This window comes from Mesoplodon bidens (genome assembly GCF_964165515.1).
Source record: "Mesoplodon bidens genome assembly, chromosome: 18".
Lineage (NCBI taxonomy): Eukaryota > Metazoa > Chordata > Mammalia > Artiodactyla > Ziphiidae > Mesoplodon > Mesoplodon bidens.
In genome coordinates, this window is record NC_138175.1 from 50,748,755 (window position 1) to 50,775,456 (window position 26,702).

Genomic DNA, 26,702 nt, shown 5'->3' on the forward strand with positions numbered 1-26,702 from the left:
CCCAGTGGGCTCCATAAGTTGCCCGGGGTCATGGAAGCTTGGAACAGTGGAACTAGGTCCAGTTACGTCAACCACACCTCATGTTTGGGACCCGACTCTGCCAGGTGCTGGCTAACTTCCTGACATGTAGCATCTGCTCTCAACAACCCTGAGTAGGGGCCACACCATCCCTCTTTTTCAGAGCAGTCAATGGAGACTCAGGAAGGGGCTGCTCCCAGCCCCACTTCCAGTAAGTGCAGAGCCAAGGTCAAAACTGGACTCCCTCTAGCCTCAAAGTCTCCACATAACACCCATTTGACATATAGAAAGAACAAGGCCTCAGGAGGAGAAGAGAGAGAATGCGGATTTCTCAGCCCCACGCAGGAGGCCAAGAAGCAGAGCCCCAAAGGAAGCGTGCAGCCACCAGCCTTCCCTTCTGTGTGACTTTGGAAATAGAGTCACACAGGCCTCCCCCGCCTGCAAGAGCTTGGGCAAGTCAGAGCCCTTACCTGGTGCCTCAGTTTCCCCATCTGCCAGTGGGGGTTCTGACAGTGCTCACATCACAGGGCAGCCACTGAGATGACACCTAAAGGTCACCCACATCTTTGGGGCTGGGAAAACGGCAGTCACAACAGGTGGGTTTTATCCCTTGGTGACCGCCAAGTTCACCATGGAGACCAGGGACTGGGCCGTGGGTAAGAACTGCCCTAAGATCTCCCCCTGCCCCTCCTTCCTCCTCCCTGATGACCTGGTTCTTCTCCTGGTACCAAACCTGGGCCCTCGGCACAAAGAAGTTTAGGCAGCGCCCCAGGAGGCCTGGCCAGGTCGTGGCCCCTGGCCCGTGCCTGCCACACCTGCCCTGGTACCCAAACGGGGCCCCAGATCCTCGGTGACTCGATCCCTCCAAATTCAGGTGATCTCCCCCGGCTCCAAATCACCGAACCCTCCCACGCCTGGCGCCAGACGGAGCCAAACCCCAACCAGGAAGGGTCTCGGAGCATCGGGCCGCCAACGCCGCTGTCTCCAAGAGCTGGGTTCGGGGTGAAAGATGGTGCTGACCAGATGCAGCTGGCTCCTCCTCAGTGGTGAGCGAGAATGGCGCCCCCAGAACCTCAGTCCCCGTGGTCTCGGGGAAGGGAGGGCATCCCCGGCCTGGGGAGGGACGGTGTCAGCCGGAAATCCAGCACGTCGGGAGGACAGCTCTGCTTCACACAGGCACGATTTGCTCCACTAAGAGTCACCAGTGTGAGGCAGGCCGGGGGCCGTCACCCAGAGAGGTTTTCAGGGTGGACTTTGGAGATTTCTAAGAGCGGGGTGTAAGCTAGGGCAAGGGAGCCACTGCTATGCCTTCATTCACGTGGCAAACTTACTGAGCTCTGGAAGCCTTAACTAGAGCCAGTTGTAACCAGCCACTCTGCCCCTCCCTCGGGCTATGGTTTGGGCAGTTGCCTTCCTCTTCTCAGCCTCAGTTTCCTCATCTATGAAATGGGCCTAACTCCTGGGGTCGTTTGAAGGTCATTCCAAGCAGCATTTACTAGTGCTTGCTGGGTGCTGTTCTAAATGCTTTCCACGTTTTCATAACCACCCTATGAAAAAGGCCCACCCATGACCCCCCACTCCATAGACCAGAAGCCTGAGGCTCAGAGAGGTCAAGGCACCAGTCAGGGTCACACAGCCAGAAAGCGGCAGGGCTGAGTGCTAGACCCAGAGGCCTCGCTCATAGTCAGCCTTTATCAGCACGGAAAGTACCAGAAACCAAGCCAAGCATGTAAGCACTGCTTACGTGAGAACCGCCGCGACTTCCCAATCCAGGCAACCGCACCGCCGCGGCTTCCCAATCCAGGCAACCGCACACAATTCAAACCCAGGCAGCCCCAACCAGCTAGTCAGGTTTGAGGCTTATCTGTTGGGTTGAGAACAGAAGGGGTGGAGTGTATTAATCACGGCCCTACTTTCTGCCTCTGGAGAGGCAGAGGAAGGGCGCTGGACCGGGAGGACCGGGAGTCGGGGCCCAGGGGCTGCACGAGGCAGCCTGATCTCGAAAGTGGAGGCCTAGTGACTCTCACAGCGGTGGAGGGTGGGGGGATCCCTCTGGGTGGTATCCAAGGTCCTGCAGGCTGAGCGGGTGCTATGAGCTTGCTATGCGCAAAGCCTTAGGCTAGATCCTTAGCACAGCCCATCAAATCCAATCCTCAGATCACAGCCCCCTCCCCAGGACTGAGACTCCACACCTGGCTGACAGTTACTGAGCGCTTACTTGTGGGAGGAACACATGTGCCAGGAGCCACGTCTCCTCCTCCATCAAACGTGGGGAGCGATCAAGTCCACCTCATCCCACCCCTCTGGCTCCTTTTCCTCAGCCGCTTTCCTGAGCGCGGGGGCCGAGATCACTATCGCCCCCGAGCCTGCCCAGCCAGCCGAGGGCGACAACGTCACACTGGCTGTCCAAGGGCTTTCAGGGGAGCTGCTTGCCTACAACTGGTATGCGGGGCCCACGCTCAGTGTGTCTTACCTGGTGGCCAGCTACATCGTAAGCACAGGCGATGAGACCCCTGGCCCGGCCCACACGGGGCGGGAAGCTGTGCGCCCCGACGGCAGCCTGGACATCCAGGGCGCCCTGCCCGGGCACTCGGGCACCTACATCCTGCAGACTCTCAACAGGCAATTTCAGACGGAGGTGGGCTACGGACAATTGCAGGTCTATGGTGAGACACCCCCCAGAGCCCCCTTTTCCCCAGCTGGGCTTTCCCATCTCCTTCCCAATCCTTCTTTCAACAACAACAACAAAAAAAAAAACTCTAAAAAATATTAAAACCATCAAAAAAAACTGACTTAAAGTAACATTAAAATGCTCACCTCCTCCCAGGTGGCTTCTGGGATTAAATCTGCCTCTCATCCTGTTCTTTGACCCTCTGGCTGGGGGTTCAGGGGCACCACCGGGATCCAGCCATGCCCCTTGCCTGGGGAAGGGGAGGCCCTGGAAGCAGGCAGTGCCCGGCCCCCTCCCCCTCTGTCTGTTGCCCCACAGAGATCCTGGCCCAGCCTGTGGTCATGACCAATGGCACGGCATTGGTGGAGCGCCGGGACACCCTGCACCTGACATGCAGCAGCCCCAGCCCCGCCGAGGTCCGCTGGTTTTTCAACGGCGACACCCTGCCCATCGCCCTCCGCCTCGGCCTGTCCGCTGACGGCCGGGTGCTGACCCGGCACGGCATCCGCAGGGAGGAGGCCGGAGCCTACCAGTGTGAGGTCTGGAACCCGGTCAGTGTCAGCCGCAGCGAGCCCATCAACCTGACCGTGTACTGTGAGTCCTCCTGGCCCAGCCCCTGCAGAGATACCCAGTGCCCCAACCCCATAGATGGGGAAACTGAGGCCAGGAGAGAGTGCCCAAGGGCATGCAGTGAGTCAGTAGGCCAGCTGGGGTTAGAAACCAAAGCTTCCCCATATAAGGCACTTGACCCATCTCCTAAGGACGAAAGACAACCTTTGAATTTGAATAATCCTTCCCTTTGAATCAATACCTCCAGGACTGGTTGGTTTTGAAAGGGAGCGGGGACGGCGTGAGTGGTGAAATGGGAGGGGAAATAAAATTAAAAACATAACCAAAGCATGGAGTCATTCTCAGGGGCAGCAGATATGCAGTGTGGCATCCAGAGAAAGGAAATCACTCAGGTACACGAGGGCCGGCAATGTAGAAAAACTTAGAACCTAGAATCCTACAACCAGGGCATTCTGGATTTAAGAAGCACTGGATTCTAGACTCTCAGAATCCTAGAAACTCTAGAAGCAGAGATTCTTAGAATCTTAGAATCTAATTCTAAAACCTTAGAGCCAGCTAACCCTAGAATCTTAGAAACATAGATTTCTAGAATCTTAGAATCCTAGAACATAGAAACATCTGCTCTTGGAACCCTAGAATTCTAGACTCTTAGAATGGCTTATCAGAAACCATTTAGCCTTTTTTTTTTTAATGGAACCATAGATTTCAAAAATATCTTGAAATGTTGTCTGGCCCAACACCCTCTTTTTACAGAAGAGAAAACTGAGATTCCCCTGAGAGGGAAGGTGATTGTCAAGATCTCAGAGCAAGTTAGAGATCCATGTGGGATTCGAGAAGGCCAGAGCTCTTTTTCCCTCCAGATATTCCCAGGGGCCCATCCTGGTGGAAAGAAAGCCAGGGGGGTGCCCACCTCGACCACCCTCTCCCTCCACTGCCCCATTTCTCTCCCTCCCCTCCCTCACAGTTGGCCCAGAACGCGTGGCCATCCTCCAGGATTCCACCACCCGCACGGGCTGCACCATCAAAGTCGACTTCAACACATCTCTCACGCTGTGGTGCGTGTCCCGGTCCTGCCCGGAGCCTGAGTACATGTGGGCCTTCAACGGGCGGGCCTTAAAGAATGGCCGAGACCACCTCAACATCAGTAGCATGACGGCAGCCCAGGAGGGCACGTACACGTGTATTGCTAAGAACCCCAAGACCCTGCTTTCTGGATCTGCCTCAGTGGTGGTCAAACTCTCTGGTGAGTCGTCCCCAGCCTGACCAACCCCACCCCTCTCCATGGAGGCCCAGCTGGACTCAAGCTTTGGCTGCTCCACCCGCCATTAGGCCACCATTTGCCCAAGAGATGATTGGAGAGTGAGAGATTCTCAACCCATTCGTTGGCCAAGTGACAAAGTGGCATATCAGGTGGACCCTCTTCATCCAGATGACAAAAAGAGGCAGTCTGTGCCTTGTCACCCAGAAAACAACGGACAAATCAGGCTCTCTTCCTTGAGGGTTGGCAAAGTGAGAAATGGGCCACATGTCCCAAACCGTGCAGCTGCAGAGTGGGAAAACATTCGGATGTCCCTTCCTATGGGTGCCCATGTTCTAAATTCAGTCTGTCACAGCTGCTCCAGGCTGGACCCACTCCCTGCCAAACAGACAGCTGAACCTCAGCGCATCCAACTAGATAACCCAGTTATCTGGCCCAGATGCCGGTGTGCGCATGCGCACACACACGTACACGCATACACTCCTGGAAAATCACAGCCAGCCGTTGGCAAATGGAAAAACACAGCGAGAGAGGCACTGTCTTGCCTCTGTCCTTAAACAACCTGGCGGTGGGGGTAGTGCAGACACAGCTGGTGTTCTCAGAGGCATCAGGATCCTCAGGGGACATTTTCTCATCCCCTGGGGATGGTGGCTTTGAACATTAGGGCCTCATTCATTCCGCCTTGGTTCCTTCCCAAGTGGCCACCATCTCCCAGGGACAGTGGGAACGGTCCTTCCCTCCCTCCTCCCTCCCTCTTACTAACAGGCTGGGCCTCATCCAAAGGGTGGATACTCTTTCACCCAAAGCAGAAATGGCATTCCCAGAGGTAAGTGTAACTCCTGCCCCACCCTACTGGGGCCTTAGCAGCTGGTCTTGGCAGGAGACAGGGGGGTGGACCGGATGACCTCAGGCGCTGTCCAGAGCCCTGTCTGTGCAGGTCAAGATGGGGGGGGTGTCCAAGGTGTGCAGGTATGTGCAGGGAGTGGGTAAAGCACCCCCAATGGCCTCCTAAACTATCAGCACCCCTGTGGCAGGTGCCAGGGGAGAGACAGAGGAAAGGGAGATGCCACCCTTCTTCCACCTGGGGGAGACTGATCTGATGGAGGAGACATGGTCTCTGCCCTTGCAGAGATGGCCTTGAAACAGGGAAGCATAGCCTCCCTATTCAAGAGCTGCCAGTCAGGGAGAAGAGGCAATGCCTCATACTCCATTCTAGCAGTGATGAAGGAGACATGACAGCCACCCTCAGTGAGCTTCCAGTCAAATGGAGGAGACACAGGAGACACTTGAGGAGATTTTGTATTCTGATGGGGGAGACATGGTCTTGAGGAGACATGGCTTTTTTTTTTTTTTTTTTTTTGAGAATTCCTAGTCTGATGGGGGAGACACAGTTCCCACCTTTGGGGTACTCCCAATCTGATGGGGGAGTACAAGCCCCCCACTTTCTAGGAATTTCCAGTCTGATGGGACAGACATGCCCCCATTCAAGTTCTGGGGTCCCCAGCCTGACTGGAAAGACCCAGCCTGATAATAATCTGGAATTTCCAATCTGATGGAGGAGACATGGCCTCCCACTCTCTGGAATCTTTCAATCTGATGGGGAACTATAGCCCCCATATTCTGAGGTCTCCTGAGCTGACAGAAGGGACAACACCTGGAGTACACAGCTCCCAGCCATCCAATGGGGGAGACACGGCCCCCGTATTCTGAGAATTTCCAATCTGATGGAGGAGACATGACTCAACCCTCTAGGGTCTTCCAGTTTAATGGGAGAGATATTCCCCCAAAGGCTGGAAATTCCTAGTCTAATGGGGGAAGAAACAGCCCCCATTGGGGTTTCTCAATCTAACGGGTGAAGACAGCTCCCTGGCAGGCAGGCATTGCTGAGACACAAAATCCACCTCCATACCACGCAAGTCACCTCCTTCCTCTGTCTCCCTCCCGCCAACCCGCATGGGGAGTGCCAGCTGGGGGAGGCATATGTGAGCTGGCCGGGGGTGGGCGGGGGACGCTCTGCGCCGCCAAGGCCCAGCTGACCCAGCCCCCCTCGCTCTCTCCCCAGCGGCCGTGGTCGCCATGACAATCGTGCCGGTGCCGACCAGGCCGATGGAGGGCCAGGACGTGACACTGACCGTACAGGGCTACCCCAAGGATCTGCTGGTCTATGCCTGGTACCGCGGGCCTGCCTCCGAGCCCAATCGGCTGCTCAGCCAACTGCCGTCGGGGAACTGGATCGCAGGCCCCGCGCACACAGGCCGGGAGGTGGGCTTCGCCAACTGCTCGCTGCTGGTGCAAAAGCTGAACCTCACCGACGCCGGCCGCTACACACTCAAGACCGTCACGCTGCAGGGCAAGACTGAGACGCTGGAAGTGGAGCTGCAGGTGGCCCGTGAGTGTGTGGGAGGGGACGGGGAGAGGGGGGCCTCTTTTCAGACAAGGGCTCCCAGAAGAGGGGCTCTGCTTTCTCCATCTGACTTGGGACTCCCCAAATGGAGCTCCAGCCTCTTCTGTCAAACTGATGACCTAGACCAGGGGTAGATCGGCTTCCTCCATCAGACTGGGGACACTAAACGGGGCTTCCATGCCTTCTCTCTTCTGTAAGAGGCACACCAGACCAAAGGTTTTAAAATACAGTGTGTAATCTGAGGGTAAGGCATCCTTTTTCCTGGACCATAAAACACAGGAGATATTGCCTCTACCACCATACTGGGGGAATAGGCTACTGATGGTCGTTTACCTCTCCCATCAGACTAGAGGTGTAGAGGGCGGATCATGCCTCCCTCTTCAGACTGGCATCCTAGATAATGGGGAGCATGTTTCATGCTTTGCGTTACAATAAGAGTGAGAACAGAATTCCTACCCTCAGAAGGTAAATTAATCTCTCAAACTGAAATAGGGACGATCTCCTCCATCAGGATGGAGATTTCTAGGTGGTGGGAATTGTGTTTCCTCTTCAGACTGGAAATTCCCTGTGTTCAGGAACAAGGTCTCCTCCATCAGACTGGGAGCTCCCAGATGTTGGGGACCATGACTCCCAGTCAGACTGGGAGCTCCCAGAAGTCAGGAACAATGTCTCCTCCATCAGACTGGGAGCTCCCAGATGTTGGGGACCATGTCTCCCCATCAGACTGGGAGCTCCCAGAAGTCAGGAACAAGGTCTCCTCCATCAGACTGGGAGTTCCCAGATGTTGGGGGCCGTGTCTCCCCATCAGACTGGGAGCTCCCAGAAGTCAGGAACAAGGTCTCCTCCATCAGACTGGGAGTTCCCAGATGTTGGGGGCCGTGTCTCCCCATCAGACTGGGAGCTCCCAGAAGTCAGGAACAAGGTCTCCTCCATCAGACTGGGGGCTCCCAGATGTTGGGGACCGTGTCTCCCCATCAGACTGGGAGCTCCCAGAAGTCAGGAACAATGTCTCCTCCATCAGACTGGGAGCTCCCAGATGTTGGGGACCGTGTCTCCCCATCAGACTGGGAGCTCCCAGAAGTCAGGAACAAGGTCTCCTCCATCAGACTGGGAGCTCCCAGATGTTGGGGACCGTGTCTCCCCATCAGACTGGGAGCTCCCAGAAGTCAGGAACAATGTCTCCTCCATCAGACTGGGAGCTCCCAGGTGTTGGGGACCGTATCTCCCCATCAGACTGGGAGCTCCCAGAAGTCAGGAACAAGGTCTCCTCCATCAGACTGGGAGTTCCCAGATGTTGGGGCCCGTGTCTCCCCATCAGACTGGGAGCTCCCAGAAGTCAGGAACAAGGTCTCCTCCATCAGACTGGGAGCCCCCAGAAGTCAGGAACAAGGTCTCCTCCATCAGACTGGGAGCCCCCAGATGTTGGGGACCGTGTCTCCCCATCAGACTGGGAGCTCCCAGAAGTCAGGAACAATGTCTCCTCCATCAGACTGGGAGCTCCCAGATGTTGGGGACCGTGTCTCCCCATCAGAATGGGAGCTCCCAGATGTTGGGGACCATGTCTCCCCATCAGACTGGGAGCTCCCAGAAGTCAGGAACAATGTCTCCTCCATCAGACTGGGAGCTCCCAAATGTTGGGAACCGTGTCTCCCCATCAGACTGGGAGCTCCCAGAAGTCAGGAACAATGTCTCCCCCATCAGACTGGGAGCTCCCAGATGTTGGGGACCATGTCTCCCCATCAGACTGGGAGCTCCCAGAGGTCTGAGATGTCATGTCCCTGGAGCCTTGCCTCCCCCATCAGACCATGCAGTCTCAGAAGCCATGTCCCTGAGTTAAGGACAGTGACCCCCCCTTCCTCAGACTTGAAGCTTCCAGGATAAGGGACCCAATCACTGACAGACACCCTAGCACCCTCCTTCACCCATTCACTCATCAAACCCTAGTTTCCTGGGTCAGCGTTGGGGGAAGAAGGCTGGTCAATGACAGCAGGCCACCCCCGATGAAGCCTCGGAATTCCTTTTCACTCTGTCTCTCTTCTCACAGTCAACCTCCCTTCCTCGCACAAGGACCAACGCCACCTTCCTGAACCTGAACCTGGCACAGGCTGAGCATGGGGCGGGTGGGGCCGCTGGGAGGTCAGGGTTGGGCAGGGGAGCAGAAGGAATGGGGGCACTGGGGACCTGGTCCCCTACCTCCCTGATGGCCTCCTCCACCCCTGTGCCCCATCCTCCCCCACAGCCCTGGAGTAGCACCATGGCCCTGGAGACCTCCAGAGAGACCAGCTCTTCGTGCCACCCTACTTGTTTCCTCCCCCTGAGTGGAGGACCACTTGCTTCCAGCAAGGATGCAGGACCATGGTTCACGGTTCTCCTGCTTCCACCCTAGAGTTAGAGCCAACAGGGCCCTGCTCCTTCACTGAGCTGTCGGAGAGCCACAGAGGCTATAAACATCCTGGTTAACACACGCCTGTGTCAGCCTCTCCTTCCACCACTCCCAACCCTGCCATTCCTGGTCACCACACTTGCTTCTTTTCCCACCCAAGATTATTCTCAGTCTGGCTGCATGCATGCACAGGGGTGCCCAAAGCACAGGGATCCAAGCCCCCTGAGGGTCCTGCTTCCCAGTGGCCCAAAGAGTGCCCCTCCTGTGGCACCAAACAGCTGCCCTGTTTGAACACGGTCCTCCCCTACACTGCACCTCACTCCATAACCCAGGGACTGATTTGTGCACAGGACAAAGAATGACCAAATTTCTCAAGAAGATTTCCAGCATTTTCTGGCCCTCATCCATTTAACCAAAGATGCCCTTTTGAGTCCTCCATTGTCCTGGGATTCCCCCACCCCCACCCCCACCCCATGTATCTCAAACATCACTTGCACAGTCCTAAAAATATCTCCCTCCTCCTCTAAACACACAAAAAAGCCCCTATGAATAAATGAATGCAAATGGGGAAGGGGTGGGGTTGAGGGGTGGAGAGCAGGGGAGTGGGAACCAGAAGGAGTGTGTCTTCTAACTCCTCTCACTAGTAGGGTATGAGCTGCAAGCCTAACCCAGTCAAGATGACCTACTATGGGGAGACTCTTGGTGTTAGTCAGAAGTGGTAATAGCAGACTCCAGGCTTGGGGTAGAAAGAGAGATTTGGGCAAGGATGGAAAGGCCTAGTAGAGAGATTTCCCAGAAACTTTCAAGACAGATCCTTTCTGGGGATGGCCATGTTGAGCTGAAATAGTGAGTGGTGAAATTCACCCAGAATGAGGGTTATAAAATCTGGGTTAGAATCCTGCATTTGCTATGGGTTCACTAGACTCTCAATTTGTCCGTCAGCAAAAATGTGTGGACTTAGGATAGACTAGAGTTTTCCAAACCATTTTATTAGCCTCAGAGCCCTTTCTTCAAATGCGAACTTACATGGTAGTTCAATATATTATTTAAAATAGCAATGCAATAAAAGTAGATATCAATTCAAAAGCTATAGTTCTCCCCCTCACCAAATTTCTACACATTTTTGAAAAGTATCCTTAAATTTAAATAATACTTGGATTACAGAGGCAATTAAAATGCAAAATACCAACCAGAATCAATTGCCAGTGAAAACATTACATATATATATATATATATATATATATATATATATATATATATATATATAGAGAGAGAGAGAGAGAGAGAGAGAGAGAGAGAGAGAGACAGAAACTGTGGGATATGGCCAAAGCTGCACTTGGAGGGGGAATGATAGCCTTAAATGCTTAAAGGCATTGAGAGTACTAAAAAGAAAAGATTTTGAAATTGAGCAAAATAAGGTTGCCACTCAAGAAACTAGAGAAAGCCCATGAAATAAACCAAAGTAAAAAGGTAAGGAATTAAAAAAGTAAAAGCAGAAATGGATGAAGTATAAAATAAAACATAGAGTTAGTCAATAAAGCCTAAAGCTGGTTCTTTGAAAATACCAATGAAATAGACAAATTTTTGCAAGTATGACAAGAGAGGAGACTAATATATAAAATAAAAGAGAAACCATTCTGATCGAAGTAGAGCAGGTTAGATGCTCAATAAATATATGTATTGAGGAAAGAGAATAGTTCCCCAACAGCCACTCCCCCCTCCTCTTTCATGAAGGCAGGCACTGCCTCCCATAAAAGAAGCTGAAAATGTCAGGTACTCAGTTTCCCCAACTGCTTTGCAGCTATTGGTCGCCATGTGACCAATTCTGGCCAACGAAGGAAGGAGAGAGCTAAAAGTTCTGTCCACTGACTCTGCCCCACCTGAGTGGGCACTAAGGGAGCTCCATGGAGTTTGAAACTTATTAGCTAAATCAGTGTTCTCCAATATGAGGTTTCCAGGCAATGGCACAGCTAGGAAGTGAGGATAGATTTAAGCCCATACTCAACCCCAACAACAGGAACAGCCCCAAAATGGGAAATAGCGTCCATATTCTCCCCACCCCTCCATATTCACATAAGAGTCAGTAACATATATATCAGTTAGAATTTTTCTTCAGTGGCTAGTAAGAGAGACTGGAAATAACACAAACAACAAAGAGAGAGGACATTAATATATAAGATAAAAGAGAAACTGGTACATGTAAGAGTAGCTTACATGGATAGAAGATTATTTCTCTCTCACATAAAAGGTAATCATAAGCAGATTGTCCACAGTGTCATTAGGGACACAGCTCGTTCTGTCTTTCTGCTCTATCATTCTTAGCTTGGAGCGTCCATTCTCTTGATCACCTCATGGTCCAAGATGGCTGCTGGAGTCACAGCTGCCTCATCCATGTTCCACGCAGGAAGCAGAAAGAGGGGGACAAAGGGTAAAAGAAGCCCCATGCCCGATTATGGACTGTGCCCCTTTTAAGGAACTTTCCCCACCCTACAACTTCCACTTACATCTGATTGACCAGCTCTTAGTCATGTGGCCACCCTAGCTGCAAGGGAGGCTGGGACATGTAGTCTTTTCCCTGGGTATATTGCTGCTCCAAAGAACTTCAGGGTCCTGCTCTCAAGGAAGACAGGAAGGATGGATTCCAGGTGGGCAGCTGGTAGGCTCTGCCATGACACACCTTGCATCTCCTACCTTCCAAGCTGAACAAAATGGCCTTTCTCACCTAAGCCCAAAGCGAAAGAGCCCCAGGCACAGTAGCCAGGATTTGGGAAAGCCTGGGGTTGTGTTCCAGCGGGGCTTGTTTTGTGCAAGGCAGAATGAGGCCAGCGGGAGGGGCCCAAGGAGGCGAGGGAGTAGCAGCTCAGTTTTCTAGGTCAAGCCAGATCCCATATCCTCAGGGTGTGGGGGCTCAGATGTCCCCAGGACCAAGTCTCCTGTCCCGCTAGGCCTCTCTGGGCTTCTGAACTGAATCCTCCAGGCAGTCCAATCCCCCTCCTTAACAGTCCAGGGAAGAATAACAGCAACAAACACACAATAATAATAGCTCCTGTATCTCCAGCGTTGATTTGGTTCCTTTGTACCTCTGTCTCAGTGAATTCCTACAAGAACCCTCATGAGTATTACTGGCAGTTCCTCCATTTTACAGGTGAGGAAACTGAGGCCCAGAGAGCCAAAACCTCACTCCATGTTCCATAATTCCCACAGCTGCTGGGAGGAGGCTAGCTGAGGAGTCCCCATCACTCCTCAGCAGGGCCGGCCAGGCAGGGGTGCAGGCTCAGAGCCCAGATGGAGCTGAGGTGGCCACCTGAGCTGAGGGACTCCAGGCAATGTGGCTTTTCCTCACTTGTAAAACAGAGATAGTAATAGTACCCACCTCCTAGGACTGTTGAAAAAATTAAATGAGTCAATACGAGGAAAGAATCTAGTTACATAAATGCTTGATAAATGCTTTTTAACTCACTCAGGTGTTAGGTTTGGGCGACAGGCTGATGGAAAAGCCAAATATAACCCTTTTTCTATAATGCCTTCTTCCTGGGGGACTTAATTAACCCTACGGCACAGGTTTCCCTCATTTTATGGAATACAGGATGGAAATACAATTTATGGGAAATTGTAATCACCTGAAAATGGCTTACAAGAAAAAAATACCCATGTATAAGCTTTTAGAATCCTGATGCTGAAAAGTTTTTTAATTTAAAAATAAAAAATAATGAGGAATTTCCTGGTGGTCCAGTGGTTAGGACTCGGCGCTTTCACTGCCCGGGGTGGGGTTCCATCCCTGATCAGGGAATTAAGATCCTGAAAGCCACATGGTGCAGCCAAAAACAAAAAAGAAAGAAAGAAAGAAAGAAAAAGAAAAGTAAAGAAAGAAAGAACAAACAAACAAACAAAAATTAAAAAAAGAATCCCAACGCTGATCCTCACAGGTGCTGCTGATCCTCACAGGTGCCAGAGGAAACGTGCCCTCAACACAGATTCCCTGACTTGCTTCTCACAGCCTCCCTTTGAAATGGGGCCCCATTTCCCCAGTCTCCTAGCTGTTTATTAAAAATACACCTCCCAGGTCTCTGCCTGGGCCCAGGAAATCTGTGTCTCCAGGGAAGGGACATGGAAACTGGATTTTTAAAATAAATAGCCTGGGTGATTTTTGTCAGCTGGCAAGTTGGGGGACCCAGATGCGGGGTCTGTTGGACAAAAAAAGGAAAGTAAGGCACAAAGAGAGGGAGGCAACTTACCCAAAGTCACTGATCCAGGAAGGGGCAGGGCCAGGGTTTGGCCCAGGATCACTCAGCAGGTTTTCAGACTGAAGGCTGAGACTGGGACTCCCTTCTGCCCCAGGGGGCTCATAGCGGCTCCCCATCTCCCTCCCCCACAAAGCCCGGAGGGTGCTTGGGGTCCTCCTGGGCCCTCAGATTCCACTAGCCATGGGTGGGAGCCAGGCCAGACCTCCAGAGCAGTCTCTGCCTCTCTCTCCCCCATCCCTCCCCCTCACCCAAGGTGCCTTTTCTCAAGTAACCTTTCTGCAATGGGGAGGGCAGGGGTGGGGTTTAGGGTTGACCTTGAGGCCAAAGCACACAATGGCCCAGTCAGTCTCTGGAGCCCCGCCAGGGAGAGGAAGGAAGCCTGCCCTGTTTTTCTCCCCTGGGCTGGAATGTTGATTCAGGATGGAGAGAGAGAGGGAGGGTGAGAAAGAGGAAGGAGGGATGAGGATAGAAGAGGAAGGAGGAGGTGAGGGAGGAGGATGATAGTGAGAAGAAGGAAGAGGAGGAGGGAAGAGGGGGTGCCTGGCACCAGGGTGCCAAGGCTGGACTTTGGGAAACCAAGCAGGGAGTCTGGTCAACTCCAGCCCATCCTGACACACACTGCAGAGTCCAGAGAGGTCATCCCAGCCCCTCGAGGTTGCACAGGATCAGGGCAGCCAAAGAGCCTCACCTGTTCCACTAACCACAGGCAGAAGCTCCCTGAGTTCCCACAGCGGCCTTCAGAAGCAGGTGTCAGGTGCCCCCAGAGGTAAGGTCACCTTTCTGGAATCATCTCCCCTATGGATCACAGTCCTTCTCCTCCTCCTCTCCTTTCCTCTCACTCCACTCTGGCCACACTGGCCTCCTGACTATTGTTTGAAGAAACCACGCAACTCCTGCCTCAGGGCCTTTGCACTGGCCTTTCCCTCTGCCAGGAATGTTCTCACTGTGGATGCCTGAATCACTCCATTAAGGTCTATGCTCAAACCCCCCAACACCCAATGTTGTCTAGCTTTGTTCTTCAGATCATTTATGACACACACATGTTCCACTTCATATTATATATTTCTTTTCTTTTTTTTTTTTTTTGGCCATGTGCATGGCTTGTGGGATCTCAGTTCCCTGACCAGGGATTGAACCCAGGCCTCTACAGTGAAAGTGCCAAATCCTAACCACTAGACCATCAGGGAACTGCATATTGTATATTTCTTTCTTCACTTGTTCATTATCTGTCTTTTCCACCAGACTATGAGCTCCATGAGGCAGGAATTTTCCTTCTTTTGTCTATCACCTTAAATCAGTGCTTGACACACAATATGTGCTCAATAAATAGCAGTAATAATGATAAGGAGACTTGCCCTACCAGATAACAAAACACACTGTAGAGCTATTATTGTATCAGCTATCTACTACTGCATAACAAATTACCCCAACACTCAGCACCTTTATTATCTCAAAGTTTCTGTGAGTCAAGAATCCGAGAGTGGCTTGGCTGGATAGTTTGTTTTTGTTTTTGGCCGTACCTTGTGGCATGTGGGATCTTAGTTCCCCAACGAGGGATCAAACTCATGCCCCCTGCAGTGTAAGCACAGAATCTTAACCACTGGACTGCCAGGGAAGTCCCTTGGCTGGATAGTTCTTACGCAAGGTCTCTGGTGAGGGTACAATTAAGAGGTTGGCAGGGTTACAGTCATCTGAAGGCTTGGCTGGGACTCGAGGATCCGCTTCCTGGCTCGTTCACATGGCTGTTGGCAGGAGGCCTCAGTTCCTTGCCACATGGACCTCTCCATAGAAGTCTCATGACAAGGCAGCTGGATTCTCCCAGAGTGAGTTGCCCCATGGGTGAACAAGGATAAAGCCACAGTGCCTTCATGACTTGGTCTCAGAAGCCACACGCCATCACCTCCGCCATATTCTACCGACTAGAAGCAAGTCACTACATCCAGCCACATTCAAGAGGAGGGGGGTTTGTCTCCACCTTTTGGTGGAATATTTTTAAACCACAGTAGTCGTAAAAAGTAAAGCAGTGTGGAATAAGGAAAAAAAACAATGGAGAGACAATAAATGCTGAAGGGTATCTGAGCCAGCTCAGGCTGCAGTAACAAACTACCACAGACAGGGTGGCTTAAACAAAAAACATTTATTTCTCACAGTTCAAGAGGCTGGGAAGTCCAAGATCAAGGTGCCAGCAAGGTAGGTTTTCATGTGAGTCCTCTTCTTAGTGTCTTGCAGGTGGGTCCATCTCACCATGTGTTCTCATGTCCTCTTTGTGGGCTCATGGGGACAGAGAGAGGGCAAGTTCTCTGGGGTCTCCTCTTATAAGGACACTAATCCTATCAGCTCAGGACCCCATCCTTAATTACTTCCTTATAGGCTCCACTCCCAAATACAGGCACATTGGGGGTTAAGGCTTCCACATATGAATTTGGGAGGGGACACAAACATTCAGTTCATAATAAGGAGTGACACAAGGGCAGAATCACTGTCTGCACCCCCCACTTCCAAGAACAGTGCCAGGCAAACACTTGGTACTCAGTAAATACTTGATAAGTATAATAGATGGATGAATGGATGAATCTGACCAATATCTGTTGAGTGTGTACCCTCAGCAGGTCCCGTGCAAGGTCACGGGAGCACATACTGACCAAGACAGGTGGGATCCTGGCCTCACACAGAGCTCATAGCCCAGCGTGGGGGACAGGTGTTAAAAGGTCATTACAAAGGGTCAGGACACTCTGATGGAAAAGGGTGGATTCTGAGAGAGAAACACCAGAGCATGTAATTTAGGTGGAGGCTCCAAAGCAGCCTCCCTGGGATGATATTTAAAGTGTGTATATTGGGCTTCCCTGGTGGCGCGGTGGTTGGGAGTCCGCCTGCCGATGCAGGGGAGACGGGTTCGTGCCCCGGTCTGGGAGGATCCCACGTGCCGCGGAGCGGCTGGGCCCGTGAGCCATGGCCGCTGGGCCTGTGCGTCCGGAGCCTGTGCTCCGCAGCGGGAGAGGCCACAACAGTGAGAGGCCCACATACCACCAAAAAAAAAAAAAAAAAAAAAAGTGTGTATCAGTTTCCTTCGGCTGCTGTAACAAATTGTCACAGACTTAGTGGCTTAAAACAGCAGAAATGTATCCTCTCACAATTCTCGAGGTCAGAAGTCCGAAAGGAGTCCTACAAGGCTCACATCAAGGTGTCCACAGGGCTGGATCCTTCTGGAGCCTCCAGGAAAAAATCCGTTCCTTGCCTCTTCCAGCTTCTAGTGGCTGCCAGCATTCCTCGGCTGTGGCTGCATCACTCCCATCTCTGCTCTTCTTGTCATATCACCATCTCTTCTGTAGTCAAGTCTCTCTCTGCCTCCTTCTTAAAAGACACTTGTGATTACATTGAGGGCCCACCCAGATAACACAGGATAATCTCTCCACCTCACAGTCCTGAACTTCATTGCATCTACCCAGTCCCTTTTGTCATCTATTTGCAGGTAACATTTGCAGGTTCCAGGGATTCAGACCTGGATCTCTTTGGGGGGCATTATTCGACCTATCACAAGGTGAGACCTGAAAGGTCAGAGGAGCCGGGTGGAAAGTTGGCAGGGAAAGCATTTCAAACCAAGGGCACAGGATGGGCAAAGGCCAGGAGGCAGGAAAGCAGAGTCAAGCCAGTGTGTCAGGAGTGGAGTAAATGTGGGGAAAGTGGAGGAGGTGAGGGCAGAGGGGAGCAGGGATTGTGCAGGGCCTTGCAGGCTGCGGTGAGGACCTTGGCCGTCACCTCGAGTGAGGTGGGAGCCCCAGGAGGGCTCCGAGCAGAGGCTGGATGGGCTCTGACTCAGGTCCTAATAGGATCCCTCTGGCCGCCTCTTGGAAGAGACCGTTGGAAGCAGACAGAGGCAGGGAACCCAGTGAGGAGGCAACAGCAGTGGTGACAGGAGGTGATGACAGCTGGACCAGGATGGTGGCCGTGGGGGTGGGGATAGATTTTGCAGGGGGAGCCAGCTGCATTCGCCGATGGGCTGCACTTGGTGGGAGGGAAAAGAGGAGTCGAAGGGATCTCTAAGCTTTTCCCTGAGCAGACACAGGATGGGGCTGCCTTGCGTGAGGCTGGAAGGCTGCAAGCAGAGTGGGATCTGAGGTTGGAATGAAGACGTGTGACATTTCAGAGGCCAGTGATCAGGCAGACGGCCTGGCCCCCAAGGCATACAGGCTCCGGGAGGGAAGTTGGCACAAGTTGTGGACTGTGGTTTTCACCCACCTCCCGGGGCCCCTTATCCTCTCCCCCAACTTCCCCTCACACCCGGGTGGAGCCAGCCTTGTTTGTTTCCCTCCCATCATCCGTTCTATGATGGGGAAGGCTGGTTTTCCCCTAACCCAGCAGACACCTCTTCCCTCTGCCTGTCCCTCACCCTCCTGCTTTGGGAAGCCCCGCGCCGGCCTCCTAAAATGTCCCGGCAAGATGGGGCCCCTGCCACCCATTCATCCAGCCAGATGGGCCCCAAAAGGGGAAGCGGGTCACCCACGGTCACCCGGCACGCGGTCAGCTCAGGACCCAGGGTCTCGTCTTCTCAATGTCCCAACACAGCCCTGGGAGGCTGGGGGAGGAACCAACCATTCTTTTCACATTTCTCACGAGAAAACTGGGGCTCCAGGAGAGGCCCACGCTCACCCGAGACTCTCCACGAATGGGGAAGTCGGGACTGAAACCCAGGTCCTGACCGAAGGATGCCTCTGTTGTAAGCTCCGAGGAGAAGGCAATGGGTGAACAGAACCCAGTCCCGTCCTCCCAGGACCCAGTAGGGGAGACAGACCTGTCACAGACAGTGACAACCCAGCATTGGTCAGGGCTGAGATGAGGGAGCCCAGGAGTCTGGGTTGGGGGATGCCTGACCCAGCAGGGGGGTCAGGGAGGACCTCCTGGAGGAGGGGATGGCTCACTGAGACCTAGAGGATGAAAGGGCGGTAATAAATGCAAATGTTCCAGGCAGACGGAACAGCATATGCAAAGGCCCAGGATTAAGAGGGAACCTGAGGGGCTTCCCTGGTGGCACAGCAGTTAAGAATCCGCCTGCCAATGCAGGGGACGTGGGTTCAAGCCCTGGTCCAGGAAGATCCCACATGCCACGGAGCAACTAAGCCCGTGCACCACAGCTACTGAGCCTGTGCTCTAGAGCCCGTGAGCCACAACTACTGAGCCCATGTGCCACAACTACTGAAGCCCGCGCACCTAGAGCCCGTGCTCCGTAACAAGAGAAGCCACTGCAATGAGAAGCCCGTGCACCGCAATGAAGAGTAGCCCCCGCTCGCTGCAACTAGAGAAAGCCTGCGCACAGCAACGAAGACCCAACACAGCCAAAAATAAATAAATATAAAAATAAAATAAATTTTTAAAAAAGCAGGGGGAACCCAGGGACTTCTAAGCCTGACCTTGTCCCTCCTCTGATTAAATTCTCCTATGGCTGCTCTGGCAAACTCTTTAGCCTGGCATTCACTCATTCATCCACTCACTCACTCATTCAAACAAACATTTCCTGGAGTTTGTAGCTAGTGTCAAGCCCTGTGGGGACATAGCCCTCCCCATGGGACTGTGACCCTGACTCGGGGGATCAGGGAGGGGCTCCTGGAGGAGGAGGCCTCTCCTCCAAGACCTGAAGGAGGAGAATAAGAGATGCTGGGAAAGAGGCAGGGAAGGGTGTTCCAGGCAGAGGGAACAGCCTGTGCGAAGGCCTGAAGGTGAGCTCTGAGTAGGACATGCTCCCAGAACTACTCGTGTTCAGCTGAAGCACAGGGTGCTTTGGGAGAGGCTAGAGAGGCCAGCCTCGCAGCCCTTGTGTGGGCTTCCCTCCAAGGCACTGGGGAGCCACGGAAAAGTTGTGAGCAGAGGAGAGACAGGAATAAGCTTATGTCAGAAAGACACTGCCCCCCAGCCACCTGGAGGATGAACATGATGAAGCCTCAGAATCACAGACTGGTTTCTTTTTTCTGGGGGTGTGGAGGAGGTCGGAAGGAGGGGGTCCTGACCTTCTGGGGGCTCTCCTCCAGCTCTGAATGGGAGGCCTGGTCTGAAACAACCACTAGGTGGCGCCAGGATCCCACCAGCCAGGTCTGAGCTCACACAGTGGGGTCAGGCCCAGAGCCCAGCAGAACTGCCTCTGGGTCCGAGAAGCAAATCCCACATGCCCTTTGCCTCTGTGTCCCTTGGTCCTGGCCCCCTCCAGAGCTGGGGCTTGCTAATGGTGGCATTTCAAGCATTCAGGAGCTGCTTGGAACCCAGGGACTCAGGAAAGAGCTGGCTGAGCTGCAGCAGACATCCTTTATCTCTCCTCACGTTGGAAGCTCAGACTGGAGCCTCTTGTTTCCCACTTCGGGGTCATGGAGGGGTGGGGGGATTCTTACCCTCCATCAGACTGGGGCTACCTGTCTCCTCCCTCATCATCTCACACATCAGAATGGGCTCTCCTTACCTTCCCCCAACAGACTGGAAAACCAGACTAGACACCTGTTCTCCATCCAGGGAAATGGGGCTTATCTTCTCTATCTTATTTGGGAAATCCTGTCTCTCTCATCAGACTTGATGGGAGTGCTTTATCGTCCCCAGCAGGCTGGAGCTCCTTGTCGTCCCCATCAGACTTGGGAAACTCTGGCTCCCAGTTAGACCAGAGGGGAAGATTCCTCTGTTGTTGCAGGTCCTTCTTCCGTCCATTGAAGGAGCCGTGCCCATTTTACCGAGAGGTAAACTGAGGCACAGAGCAGCAAGGCAGCACAGCCCGGTCGAGCTGCAGACGTTCGCCTTCCCCCTTTACCCCCTTCTCCGCACCTACCCTTTGCCCTCCGCACCCTGGGTAACTCCCCTGGCACTGGGAGTAGGGGAATTTTGCCCGCAGGCCCTTGCACCGTTTGCCCGCCTTTTATTGGCGCAGGCAGGCGGCTGGGGATAAAGTCCAGAGCTGGGCTTGGGGCTCAGGCTGCGGAGGGAGGGAGAGGTGGTGGCTTAACCCCCCAGAGGATGCCCCTGGAGGGCAGCAGGGTGGGTGGGGGATGGGCAGGGCCTCATCTTGGCCTCGCGGAGGGAAAGAGTGTGGGTTCAATTCTCCCCACCCTTTCCCGACTGTGTGGCCTTGGACTGGGAACTTTGCAGCCTCTCTAAGCCTGTTTCCCCCAGCTGTGAAAAGGGGATGCTTCTGTGGGTGTTGTGAAGACTCGCTGAGTTCGTACATGAGAAACCCTTGGGACAGTGGCATGGTGACCCCGGAAGTCAGCATGGACCCCACCATCTGCCTTCCCCAGGAGGTTGCCTCCTAAATCTCTAGAATTGATCCTCTTCACTCCTCCTTCACATACCCTCCCAACCCAAGCCACCTTCTGTCTTGAGGCACAGCCGGTCCCCCTGCACAGCCAGAGGGGTCTTTCCAAAACTCAATCCTTGGGAATTCTCTTGTGGTCCAGTGGTTAGTGCTCCACGCTTCCACTGCAGGGGGCACAGATTCAATCCCGGGTCGGGGAACTGAGATCCCACAAGGCACTCGAAGTTTGGCCAAAAGAAACCATACAACAAAACAAAATTCAACCCTGACCCCTGCTTAGAACCTGCTATGGCTCCCCAGTACTCTCGGGAGGAAGCCCAAGGGCTGCACCTCAGCTCCAGACCTCCTGGGCACTGTGTGGCCTGACCACTGCTTGTCTCCACCCTCCTTTCTATTTTTCTAAAAGATCCTGGTGTTCTCCTCTTTCAAGAACTTCCCCAGCTGCTTTAGGTCTCAGCTGAAACATCAAGGCCCCAAGGATGTGTTCCCCGATCTCCACAAACCAGCCCTGGTCCTCTCATTCCTCCCTCTCCTGGTTCCCGGTACCTCTCCACACAGCCCCTATTACAGGTAGAAATAAGATGTATTGGGGTGTCCACCTTCAAAGTAGCCTCTGAATTCATTCACTTCTCCCCATCACCACTGCCTGCCTCCTGGTCCAGCCACCATCACATCGCCTATGGCCTGGACCATTGCAGTCTTCTCCTCACTGGGCTCCCTGCTTCTGTCCTTGCCCCCCGCCCCCATGCAGCCAGAGGGACCCTGTTAAATCCTCAGTCAGATCACGTCCATCCCCTGCTCAGGATCCTCCCATGGCTCCCAGGTCCCTCTGAGTAAAAGCCAAAGTCCCTGTAGTGAACCACAAGACCCAAATGATCTGTTCAACCCTCCCTCCTGCCCTCATCTCCCCAGTCTCACTTCCACTCTCCCCCCTGCTCACTGGACTCCAGCCACACTGGCCTCAAACAGCCAGCACAATCCACCTCAGGGCCTTTGCACTTTCTGTTCCCTCAACCTGGCACATTCTTCCCCCAGATGCCCATATGGCTCCTTCTCTCCCCTCCCAAATGTCACTCCTTATATGGGCCTCTGGATTTAAAAAACACTTCAAACCACTGCCCATCTCTCCCCCACCAACCCAGTCCCTCGACAGCTTTTTTTCTCCACAGTAAATACTTGACACTGTTTATATTTTCCTTGTCTTACTGACAATCTGTCTTGAGAGCTAGACCCTGACTCCCCAGTTACCAGACCTTATTTGTTCACCACTAGAGCAAGGCCTGAAATACCTGTTGGTGGAGTAAATGGATTACATGCATCTATTTTGAACCTGTAAGACATTCACAAGTTTCAAAATCCAAAAAGCACAAAATGGTAGTGAGAAGTGCCCTATCCACCATGACCCCTGCCCCACCCCTCCCCAGTGCTGTTCTCACCTCCCAGTTTCTTGTGTTTTATCCCGGAGATAGTCTACGCACGGACAAGAAAATATGTAGACATACGTCCTCCCCCTCCCCTCTTTCCACAAATGGCACACACTCTTATCCTGTTCTGCACTTTCCTCCTAGCAATACATCAAGGGGATCACACCACATCAGTCCAGAATCGCTTCCTCATTCTTTTTTTTTTCTTTTTAAGCAACTGCATGCATGGTGACCAAGGGGGAAAGAGCTTTTGTCGCAATCATTGTTTTCCAGGAGCGGTGTGGCTTGGTGGCCAAGCCCTCAGATCCGTCTCAGAGCCGGACTCACATCGTGGTTCTGCAATCAGGTCTCTCACGCCCTGCTGTTGGGCTTGCAAACCAGAGTAGCCACTTTGGAAGACAGTTTGCCAATCTCCCCGGGGTTTAAGTATACACTTCTCATATGACCCAGCAATTTCATTCCTGGGTACTTACCCAAGAGAAATAAAAACCTCTGGACACACAAAAAACCTATACGCGCATGTTTCTAGCAGCTCTCTTCAGAATCAGCCAACAGCTGGAAACAGCCCAGAGGTTCTTCAGCTGGTAGATGGAGAAGCAAACTGTGATCTATCCACACGTGGCAATAAAAGGCAACACGCTTCTGATACGCTAACCTGAATGAATCGCAGATGCACTAAGCTGAGCCAAAGAAGGGAGACTCAGAAGTCTCTATTATTTCATTTACAAAACATTCTGAAAAAGGCCACTCGATAGTGACAGAAAGCAGATCTATGGTTGTGAGGGTGGGGTGGGGGAAGGGTGTGACCACAGAGGGCCAGCAGGAGGGGATTTGGGGGGTAATGGAAACCATCTGCATTTTGATTCTGGCGGTGACTACGGCATGCGTGTCACAAAGCTTATAGAACAGTAGAGAGAAAAGAGTGAAGTTTGCTGTATGCAAATTCTTTCATGAGTTTTTCTAAAAGGGTACATAATGTATGATCCCATTTATATGACATTCTGGAAAAGCAAAACTATAGGAATAAAAAAACAGACCAGTGGCTGCCAGGGTTTGGGGATGAAGGGAAGGTTTGACTGCAAAGGAGAATAGGGGTAGTTTTGGGGCGATGGAACTGTCCTATATCTTGCTTGTGATGCGATAATACGACTATAAACTTTCATCAGAACTCGTCCTTGGTACACACTTAAAATGAGTGCATTCTATTGTATCTATTGTATTGTAAATTACACCTCAATAAGGTTTGGGTTTTTTTTGGTTTTTTGTTTATTTATTTATTTATTTGTTTGTTTAATTTTTGGCTGCATTGTGTCTTCGTTGCTGTGCGCGGGCTTTCTCTAGTTGCATTGAGCGGGGGTTAGTCTTTGTTGCGGTGCGCTGGCTTCTCACTGCAGTGGCTTCTCTTGTTGTGGAGCACAGGCTCTAGGCATGCGGGCTTCAGTAGTTGTGGCACATGGGCTCAGGAGTTGTGGCTCGCGGGCTCTAGAGCGCAGGCTCAGTAGTTGTGGCACATGGGATTAGTTGTTCCGTGGCATGTGGGATCTTCCCGGACCAGGGCTCGAACCCGTGTCCCCTGCACTGGCAGGCGGATTCTTAACCACTGCGTCACCAGGGAAGTCCCCTCAATAAGGTTTTAAAAATCCTATCTCCCACTGCCCTTCTCTGGCCGTGGGACCTTAGGCAAAGCCCCTAACCTCTCTGTGCCTCCGGTGAAGGAGGAGGGATTCGGGGAGGAGGTGGGTGCTGAGGTCTCTGGTCTCACCGTGGGTACACGGGTACACAAGTACACGCAAGAAATGTTTACAAACAAAACAGAAGGGCTTTATAAGGCTTGAGGGTGAAACTGGGGGCAGACAGCTGAGCCGCTGACAATGGCTCCTGTGTCTCAGGAGGGCAGGTCCTGGGCTGAGCACTGTCAGGCCTTACCTGAGTCCCTTTGAACCACTGGGCACTCCTTGTTGACCTAGAAAAGCGAGGAGAGCCATCCCTGGGTCCCAGAGGGATGGCATCAGGGGTGCACAATTCAGAGCATTGTAAGAAAGTCTTTTCCAATAGTCAGGCGGAGCTCAAAGAGCAGTTCCCTTCAGTCTCAGCTGTTCGGGAAAGAGTTTGGGTATGTACAGCCCCTGGCCTGCCCTCACAGGCTCACACGTAGGGGAGATTGATCTGCGCCGAGACAGTGACATCTCGGAATGGCTGGGACTTGGGCTGTGGAATCCAGAGGGGGGCACGACCCAGCCTATGGAGAGAAATCAGGGAGGGCTTCCTGGAGGACAGGCTGCCAGAGCGGAGCCCTGATATGTTGATTGAACACCTGCTGTGTGCCCTGGTTCGGATCTCAGGGCAAGAGACGGATTTTTGAGGCTGACGTGAAAGGGGAGCGTGTGGGCAGGAGGGTGAGGGGAAAGGCCACTGCTGAAAGCTGGGGTGTGCGTGAGGGCAGAGCAGCGGGAGATAAGGCAGGAGGGAGGTGGTGCCTGGTTCAGGGCCTCTGGGGCAGGAGCCTGGACTTTCTCCCACTCACGCCCCAGGCAGGAATAGCTTTCTCAAGATCCATCTGTGTGTGCGGGGAGGACGAGGCGGGAAGAGGCCGGAAGGGTGAGCGGAAGCGATGGGAATCAGGTGGCTGCCAGAGCCGCACGGAGAAGCAGGTACAAGTAGGATGAGAAGGCAGACGCCTTGTCTTTTAGGTCCCACCTGAGACCCTTCCAAGAGCTAGGAGGCCTCTGCCAATTTTCTAAAGCATTAAAGCAGTGAGTCTCAGGTTTGCCAAAGACGCTTTTCGATCTTTCTTTAGTTCCTAAGACTCTCTGACCTGATCTTTCTTCATTACTTAACTTCTGTTCGTCTTCGCTCCTGAAGTGCCACAAAGTATCTTGGATCCTTGGAGTCTCAGATTCATTCATGCAGTAACTATTTATTGAGCCTCTAGCCTGTGTGAGGTGACAAACACAGAAAAGAACAAAATGGATGAAATTCCTGCCTTAGGGGAAACCACACTTCCTGAGCGTTCACTATGCACTTTAATCCTGTCCACAACCTTATGAGTTAAAGACATGAGCAGGGCTTCCCTGGTGGCGCAGGGGTTGAGAGTCCGCCTGCCGATGCAGGGGACGGGGGTTCGTGCCCAGGTCCGGGAAGATCCCACATGCCGCAGAGCGGCTGGGCCCGTGAGCCATGGCCGCTGAGCCTGCGCATCTGGAGCCTGTGCTCCGCAACGGGAGAGGCCACAACAGTGAGAGGCCCACATACCGCCAAAAAAAAAAAGACATGAGCAATCCCCATTACTCAAAGGAGGAAACTGAGGCACAGGATTCTGGAATGCCTTGTTCCTAAAAGTCTGGGACTCTAGAATTCTTTGTCCCTAAGATTCTAAGGTCCCAGAGCTGTTGTTGTTTTTTTTAAATTGAAGAATAGTTGATTTCCAATGTTGTGTTAATTTCTGCTGTACAGCAAAGTGATTCAGTTATACATATATATATATATTCTTTTCCAGATTCTTTTCCATATGGTTTATCTAAGGAGCTAGAGCTTTTTTTTTTTTGCTGTACGCGGGCCTCTCACTGCTGTGGCCTCTCCCGTCGCGGAGCACAGGCTCCGGACACACAGGCTCCGCGGCCATGGCTCGCGGGCCCAGCCGCTCCGCGGCACGTGGGACCTTCCGGGACCGGGGCATGAACCCATGTCCCCTGCATCGGCAGGCGGACTCTCAACCACTGCGCCACCAGGGAAGCCCGAGCTAGAGTTTTTTTGTCCTAAAGATTCTGTGTGCTTGGATTCAAGTGGACAGTGCACTCAACCTCATTAAGGAGCGAGGAATTGCAAATTATAACCACTATGAGATTCACACACAGGCACGAATATCGGGATGTCTCGTATTTTCAAAGTCTGGCCAGATCCAGTGCTGACAAGGATGTGGGGCAAGGAGAACTCACAGCAGACATTGGAGATGGGAGTGAAACTTGGTGCAAAACTGTCTGACTGTATCTTCCACAGCTGGACATCTGCACACCCTATGCCCCAACAATTCCACTCTTGGATTCTGGGGGAAAATGCGTGTACTCATGGGTGCCAGGAGATGCACACAGCATTGTCAAAAGAGGCAGAATCTGGAGACCACTCATATACCCATCAACAGGAGAATGGATTCACAAACTGTGGTTTTCCATGCAAGAGAGTGATACACTGTCATGGAAATGAAGGCAATCCAACAGACGTAAGAATATGAGTGAACATCACAGACATAATAAGATTGAGTACAAGAAGCCAGATCTAAGGTTCAAAACTGTGGGGATGGGAGTAGGGGTGGGATAAATCAGGAGTTTGGAATTAACATAGACACACTCCTATATATAAAATAGATAACCAACAAGGACCTACTGTATAGCACAGGGAACTATACTCAATATTTTGTAATAACCAATAAGGGAAAAGAATTTGAAAAAGAA

The 26,702-nt window shown here is 52.6% G+C and overlaps 1 protein-coding gene across 1 annotated transcript; it reads left to right on the plus strand.

Annotated features, from left to right (window-relative positions):
- Positions 1–1,027: 1,027 nt before the first annotated feature.
- CEACAM16 (CEA cell adhesion molecule 16, tectorial membrane component) lies at positions 1,028–24,920 on the plus strand (the record flags this gene model as incomplete). Its single annotated transcript, XM_081216053.1, has 8 exons — positions 1,028–1,064; positions 2,340–2,684; positions 3,008–3,283; positions 4,224–4,502; positions 6,580–6,906; positions 23,935–23,990; positions 24,597–24,650; positions 24,786–24,920. The coding sequence occupies 8 exons, from the start codon at positions 1,028–1,030 to the stop codon at positions 24,918–24,920; spliced, it is 1,509 nt and encodes a 502-aa protein (XP_081072179.1).
- Positions 24,921–26,702: the final 1,782 nt, after the last annotated feature.